Source organism: Equus asinus, chromosome 2 (genome assembly GCF_041296235.1).
Source record: "Equus asinus isolate D_3611 breed Donkey chromosome 2, EquAss-T2T_v2, whole genome shotgun sequence".
In the NCBI taxonomy this organism is placed as follows: domain Eukaryota; kingdom Metazoa; phylum Chordata; class Mammalia; order Perissodactyla; family Equidae; genus Equus; species Equus asinus.
The window spans coordinates 127,097,861-127,106,098 of NC_091791.1; the positions used below are offsets into that span (position 1 = coordinate 127,097,861).

The following is an 8,238-nucleotide window of genomic DNA, read 5'->3' on the forward strand; positions in this document are numbered from 1 at the left end:
AGTATGCTGTAGAAATTAACAACCCCCAAAAGCAAAGATTTCTTTCTCACTTACACTACCTATCCATCCTGACTCTACCTGTCTGCACATTCTACCTCACACTGCCTATCATTCTCACTATCGGACCTAGGCTGACATGGCGACTGATATCTGCAACGCTGTAGCAAAAGGAAAGAAGATGAGAATGATGCACTGGCTCTTAAAGCTTCTGCCCATGACATGGGTCAGTTCTGCTCACATTTTATTGTCCAAAACCAGTCACATGGCACACTTAACTTGAAGACGCTAGGCATACGCAATCTGAGTATATTTTGTGAACAACACTAATGACTACTTTATAAAAGACGTTATCTGGAATCAGACAGACCTAGGATCAAATATACCTAATTTTCCCATCTATAAAATAAAAATAATAACTACCTTGTAGGATCATCAGAAAGACTAAATGATATAATGTCAGATCAGATGCTTAACAGAATTCCTGGCCTTGATTCATTCATTCAATAAACATTTTGGGGGCATGTGCCAAGCAGTCTTCTAGGTAATTAGGCACTAAATAAGAGGTTTTTTGGTTGCTGCTATTCTTATTAGAAAATGCCTTTTTAGTTTCAACAAGGAACCCCAGGATAAGCCTTCATTTCTTAGCAGTCTCCAGATTCAGAAGGAAGACGTGCGTGGCAGGCTTCCAGTTGTTCTCTAACACCCATTTTCCTTCTCATATGGTAACAGACTCTCTCTTGTTTAGCTGGACACATGACCTCATGGGATAGAGACTACATTTGCCAGCTGTCCATGCAGGTAGGACAGGCAAAGGTCTAGGTTCTGGCCATTTTGCTATAGGAGGAAGTGTCATGGGGCAACTTACGGAAAATTTCTTTAAGAGAAAATTTCTTTCCTTAAGAGCAGGAGTGTATACTTTATCCACTTCTTCATCCCTTCCTCCACCAAATTGTCTAGAATATCAATTCTATCTTGGACTAAGAGACTATGGCCACACATGACAGAGGAACAAAATAGGAGGTCCTCAGTTCCTGACACTGTGGAGTGTCATACCAGCCCTGTACTTTTATGTGGGGAATAAACTTTCACCTTATTTAATCCACTATTATTTCACATTTTCTGTCCCTTAGAGCCAATCTTAGTCCTAATTAATGCAAAATATAACCTAACTCTTCAAAAGAAGCAAGCTGCATCAAAGAATAAATCTTGATGACATCCCTACATCTTCATAAGAGAAGATACCAGTGTAAGAAGTAGCAGTGGATGAGAACTGGCTTGAGGAAGACCTGAGTTTTAAAATCAGTTCTTCCACTTCCTATGTAAACTTCTGGTAAGCTATTTAACTTAGCCAGCCTTCAGCTTCTTATCTATAAAATTGTAAGAAGATCTAAAGAGTTGTGAGAATCAAATGGGAAGATACGTGAAAATACTCCATAAATTGTAAAGCACGATATAGTATCAGTATTACTTTGTGAATGGTTCCCTCCTGCCCACCTTTCCCTCAGAATTGGGGCAAGAGGATGGATTACAACACATAGACTCACCAAGAGAGTGCCCCCAGAGATTCGATTCACTAGGTTTTGTGCAGGAACCATGCACCTGCATTTTCAACAAGCACCCCAAGAGACTGTTGACAGTCTGCCCACTATACCTTGAGAAACACTTCTCTAGTGATAGGGTCCCACCATTCTTGTAATCCTGGGCTCAAGTGCCCCAATATTTTAAGATTGTGATGAAATACAAGGATAGTTCCACAGTCTCTCCAGTACCTAACTGAATGCCAGGTGCCCAGTACATAATTTAATAACATTCTGTTGAATTAATGAACTGAAGTGGAAAAACACAAAGTGGAACCGAATCAAATGACCCACTATGGACTTCCACTTCTGGCCAAGAAAAAGTAACAGGGACTGAATTTATCTCCTGCCTGAAACAACTAAAAAACTGGACAAATTAGAGGAAACAACAGTTTTCAAGACACTGGCTATCAGGTAATAAAGGACATGATTCCTGAGAAATAACAGGGCACAAGGGAGGCGAGCCTTACTGCTGGCCCAGATTACTTCTCGTAGAAAGTGTCCAGGCTGAAGTGCAAGGAGGAGGAGCCCCGGCAGAAGCTGGCGAGGTGTCCCTGAGCTGCGAGTCCAGGGAGGTCCGTGCGGCCAGCTGGCAGGACAGGATCCCAGAGAGGAGAGAGCTGCCCAGAGAAAGCACTCCTGCCTCCTGCAGAGACTTGTCCTCACATCTTCAGCATGTGTGTGTGAGCAACTGCTGGAGGCTGGGCAAAGAACCACCGGAACGGATTGAAGGGAACAATCCCGAGAGCTCACACAGGGCAGGGAAGAGTGCTGTTCTCATCAGGCAGACTGAAAAGCATCATCATTTACAGGATACTGGGTAGAGTACTCTGAAGAGTTTTGCCTCGGGAGAGGGAAAAAATTAGCTAGAACAATCTGCTCCGGTCCCACCTGACAAAGCTTAAAAGCAAGACTTGAAAGGATCAAACTGTTTCCAGATAACTTATCGCAGAAAAAAAGCTCCAGAATATTATAGGAGTATAAAAATATCCTACGCCCTACATGGTAAAATGCACAACATCAGGCATCCAATCAAAAATTACCAGGCATGCAAAGAACTACTGGTCTAACAAATAATTTTCTTGGGGTTTTATTAAATCTTAAATTATCCTTTTAAAAAACTGTCATTTTTTATTATTTTCACCCTGTGTATTAATCTCAAAATTCCTCATCCACATAACTGAACTGCTATTCCCCACATGAAATATTAACACTTCTAAGACAAACGGCATAGTAGTTAAAAATCACAAGCTCTGGAAACAGGAAAACCAGGGTCTGAATTCTTTTTTCTCACTTATTATCTCTGTGTTCCTGGGCAAGCCATTGAACCTCTCTAAATTTTAGTTCACTTATCTATAAAATGGGTATAATAATGTTTGCTTCATAGGACTGCTGTAAGAAATAAACCAAAAAAAACACTTAACAAATAGTGGCTATCATGTCATAATTATCACTAATTATCTTAAGAAAAGTTCAGAGAAGTTACCACACGTCTGGTCAAATATTTACTGAGCATCTATCATACGCTACATAATATGCAGGCACTAGGAGTACAAAGAAAAAAAGGACAGTTAAGAGGACCCAAAATATATCTTATATTGAATTCACATTTAAAAGTTAATTCCAAGTACAAACTTCATATTCTATTTCTTAATTTCTAAGTAGGACAATTATTTTAAGTTCCTCCTCTAAAAATTAAAGGATGACTTTTTTTCCCCTTTGAAAGGAAAAAATAAGAAGTTGTCAGGTTCAACCAATTAGGGCATATCTGAGACATCCTTGGAATCTGAAAAATGTGGTAAAACTTTAATTTAAAACAACCTGCAATTAACATCACCTTTCAAAATTATTCTCAAATTAGAAGACTAAATTATATCCAGACATAAAATACATAAAACGGACCAATCTGTTATTATGATAATCTTTTCAGAAAGGCTGGGCTAACAGATGTAAGGAATTAAAATCAAGTTCAAGTTTGTATTTCATTTGCTCATTCCACTTAAATGACAGATGGTTTAAATATTAACCCTATTAATAAAATGTTTGCATATTCATTGTGAATCTGACTGTCTTACCTCATGACTCCATAAATTCATTTTATTAATTTTACTATGGCAGCTCATTTCATTCAAGGTCGTCTGAACCTTTGCCTCTCAAAGTGTGGTCCTAGAATCAATAGCATCAGAATCACCCAGAAGCTTGTTAGAACTACAGAATTTCACTCCCCACACCAGACCTTCTGAATCAGAATTTGCATAAAAAAACCAATCCTCAAGTGATTTCTATGTATACTGAAGTCTGAATAGCACAGTTCTAAACTGTTGATTTTTTTAACATTGTTTTACAGTGTTACAAAAAGTTTATTTGCTTCCAAACTATGGTTAATTTATCTCCAGATAGTGACTTTTTGTAAGAATAACTCAATTCAGACAAACCAAATCAATATAAATTTATATATTAGATATTCTATATATATAATACTTCTCAGACTTGACCTTACCTCTCAACTATGACTTCAAGTCTTACAAGTCTTGTACTTATTCATTTTCTCTCTTGAGATGACATTTTTTTTGCTTTAGCATGTGGCTATTGTGACAAAAGTCTTCTCTGTAATTAAACAACTATATAGAACAGTACTAGGAGATCAGATTCTCACCACGATTTCAGAAGAAAAAGAAAAAACTCAAAATAGGTTTCACTTGAAAGTTCCCTGGAGAAAAAATGACCAGAATGACTCTATCCTCCACAATAATATGTTTCTATGCTTTCCCTAACATATTTTTTTACCACAGATACCACATAAAATAAGAAATTCACATGGGACTTAGTGCAGTTCTTTAGATGGCTCATCTTTTATTATTACTATTGCACAATAGTCACACTGCACATAAAATAGAACAAATTTTGTTTTTTCTTTGGCTTTTCCCCCCAAAAAATGACAGACCTAGGTTGAAACTGATCACAGCAGGTAGGATGGTTCGGTACAGATTCAAAAGAAGGTACAAATGTTCAGTCTTCAAAAGCACTGCAAAAGCCAACCTCATCTCTTGTCACTGTAGCCAGGGATTCATGCCAAACATTTGAAAAGTGACAATCCTTATAAGCTATTGTGAAGAACTTTGCAAAGAGAAGGGAAAAAATTTTTAATAACAATCAACTCCTTAGAATGGTCAAACATCTATGGCCTCTGGGTTGCAGCAAAAGAATCTAAGAGCTACCTGGCTGCATCCGAGTCAATGTACCCAACACCCATGCCTTGGGAGAGAGGGTTCAAAGGGTGTTAAGAGAAGCTATCAAGGAACCCGTTGGGCTGTCTCAAAAATTAAATATGTCCTCAAACATCCCCAGTTTTTTATAAGATCCTGTTATACATCAGTCATCCTTCAGTTTAACTCTGTATTCACCCATTTTGCATTTGCAACCTATACAATTTCTCAGGATACAGGGTTCCATGAGTAAACCAGGTATTCAATGCCTCTTTTATGGTCCTAGACATATTGATTTCAAGCTTTAAGTAGCACCCCTAGCTCTAATATTCTAGAATTTGGTGAACAATTCATTATGCCCCATCCTCACATTCACAGTCAAGTCTCTCAAAAGAACTGTCCATGCACTTTGGCTCCACTTCCTCACCTACCAGTCCCTCTTCAACCCCCATCTGGCTTCCACCCTGTTGACTCCACTGAAACTTCTCTTGGTAAAGACTGAAAGGACCTTCATGTTGCTAAATTCAATGTACATGCCTTAGTCATCATTTTTCTTCACTTTGCGGCATCATTCAACAAAGTTAATTGTTCCCTCCCTCTTGAAATGACTTTCTGTAGCTTTGATGGACCTGCTTTCTCCTGGGTGCCTTCCAACTCTCTGGCCCTTGTCAATCTTCTTTAGGGACTCTGTCCCCTCTACCTGACCTACAACTGTTGGACTATCTAGAATCTCATATAATCTCCTAACTATCAGTATCACCTACATGCTGATGACCCACCTTCATGCTGGTAACACATTTACATCTCCAGTCCAGATCTTTCTTCTGAGTCTAAACCAGTATATCCAAGTACCTATTCAACATCTCCACTTGGATGCTTCATAAACACATTTAAACACATTTCCACCCCAAACTGAAGTATTGCTTCATAAACACATTTAAACACATTTCCACCCCAAACTGAAGTATTGGCGTCTTTCCTTTACTGTCCCTCCTCCAATGTTTCCTATTGCCAACCATCTACTCAGTTGCTCCTGCTAGAAACCCAGCAGTCCTTGACTCTCACCATTCATATCCAATCAATCTCTGAGTCCTGTCATTTTGGCTTCCAAAATATAGCTTTAATACACCAAGTTTCCCCATCTCTGCTGCCATCCTCCCCCAACTCCCTGCCCTCAGGTCCAAGTCATTATCATCTCTTGCCTACCACACTGCAATAGCATTCTAAGTGATCTTCCTGAATCTACTCATATTCCCCTCCAATTCCATCTCCACTCTTCAACAAGTGATCCTTCAAAGACAAAAATGCTGCTACTTAAAACCCTTTGGTGGAGTCCTATTGGTTTTAGGACAACGTTCACAAGGCACCTGCCTGCCTCTCAGGACAAACTCATCTCATGCTATGGCTCCTTTGTTCTCTAAGCACCAGTCTTACTCTTTTTCTCTGTACATTACACATGCTGAGGTTTTTCCAGGTGCAGAGCCTTTGCACGTGTCACATCCTCTACCTGGAATATCTGTTCCTTCTTTGACGCTTCTCCTACCCACTGCTGCCCGAACCACACCAACATACACATGCACGTCCACATCCACAGTCAAACCAGACCAAAAGGAACCAATGACTAGCAACTCATAGCGTTAAAACATACCACCAGGACAAAAAAATAATAAAACTTTATATGAGGTACTGTTTTAGGTGATTTTTATATATTAATTCATGCAATGTTCACAACCACCCAATGAAATAGGTACTATTATTATCTCTACTTTGAGGTAAATAAGGTACAGAGAGGATAAGTAACTTAACCAAGGTGACAGAAATCCAGTGGCAAAGCTAGGATTCAAATTTAGCCCTTCTTCCACGTGTGTGCGCCTGACTACAGCACGACAACTTGGATATGGACTATCCAACCATCCCTTCCACTTAAGGGACGTGGAACTGGTTTACATAATTATGCATGGATAAATTTGGATAAATATTATGTCCCCCACTAGATTAAAAACATAAATGAAGGTAGGGACTGTTTATATATTGTTCACTGATGTATCCCCAGCACCCTCAATAAAACCTCACACATAGCTGATGCTCAATAAATATCTGTTGAATATATGAAGTTTACTACTCCCTTGTATAATTATTTTGAGAATGTACTGGGTTCCAACCATGTCATATACACATACATATTTCCTATGATAACTGTTGGCTATCTATTCCCTTCAGTCCCTCGGCGTCCCCTCTTCCTGCCCACGTGGCCTTCGAGGTCCAGGCCTTGTGCGGCAGCTGGCCCCAGTCCTCTCTCCCTCCCTGCAGGGATGAGCACCTCGAGGCCTTTCCCACCCTCAGGCCTCACCTTCCACGTGAGAGAAGAGGCTGTCCCAGGTTCCAGGCCAGGCCCGGGCGACTCTCCAGCGCCTGAGGGAATGAAGCGGCCATAGCGCTGCAGAGGCCACTGTGCCGCACCTCCTCCCGGGAGGCCCAAGCCCGCCTGCTCTTTTCCCGCCTCCGCCATCTTGGGGTTCCCGGCATGCGCAGCGACGGGGGCCTGCCAATCGGGCGCAGCTAACCAATCAGGAAGCGAAGTGGCCCAAGGCCCCCGCCCCTCGAGCGGAAGCCAAGGGACAGGCCCCGAAGACGCCTGCAGGGGGCTCCCCGGGTTGCGGGCCTCGCTCTGGAGTTTGGGAGCCTTTTCTTCTTGGTGGGCTAAGTGGAGACAGTAACTTCCACCTGGAAGTGGGGCTGTGACACTTATCAACGGTAGTTGGTGTTGCCTCGGTAGCGTTCGGGCCCTCACCTTCCCCTAGGCCGCCCATGTCATCGTCCCGCTGCTCTGACCGAGACAGTTCTGAAAACTGGCTGACTCCCTGTAACTTCCACACTCGGGCTAGGCCGGCTCTCTGAGGCTGCCTGGACAAGTGTGTTTCCCCTCCTCACAGCAGGCTTTCAGATAACGGCATCCCTGCGCTCGCCACAAACCCTCGGCAACACAGCCCCATTTCAACCCGCCATTCAGGAAATAGGGTTATTTCCTCATCGTCCTGTGACCGCCTGGACATACTCCCTCCGGACGGTCAAGTTTTCTCTAAAAGAGAGGAACAAATGGGTGGGGGGCTGCCGGCAATAAAAGGTGTGCCTCAATCCGACTGCAGGTACAACTAAATGACAAGTCTAGGGAATTTTCAGTCAGCAAAGCACTTCGACATCTGTTATTCCATTTGTCCTCCTGACAACTTTGTGGTGAATTAAAGAAGCGAAACAGAGATTATAACCCCCATTGAAAAGATGGCGGCAAAATGAGGTCCCGAGTGTAGAAGCGATTTGTCCAAAGGTAACACAGCCAGAGTAGAACTCTGTACTTCACAGTCTCTCCATGTGTCCACCTTACTTGCAAAGAATTTAGCTATCGTCCAATCTGTCAGATCAGAAGTAACGTATATGGATGGAGCCTATGTTAACCA

The 8,238-nt window shown here is 41.7% G+C and overlaps 1 protein-coding gene across 1 annotated transcript in view; it reads right to left on the reverse strand.

The window, feature by feature from the left end:
* The window catches only part of REC114 (REC114 meiotic recombination protein), an 88,092-nt gene extending 80,792 nt beyond the window's left edge, over positions 1-7,300 (reverse strand). The window contains exon 1 of the mRNA XM_044764572.2: positions 7,134-7,300. Within this exon, the coding sequence (XP_044620507.2) occupies positions 7,134-7,292 (159 nt within the window). The 5' untranslated portion in view covers positions 7,293-7,300. The remainder of the gene's footprint in view (positions 1-7,133) is intronic.
* Between the last annotated feature and the right edge of the window lie 938 nt (positions 7,301-8,238).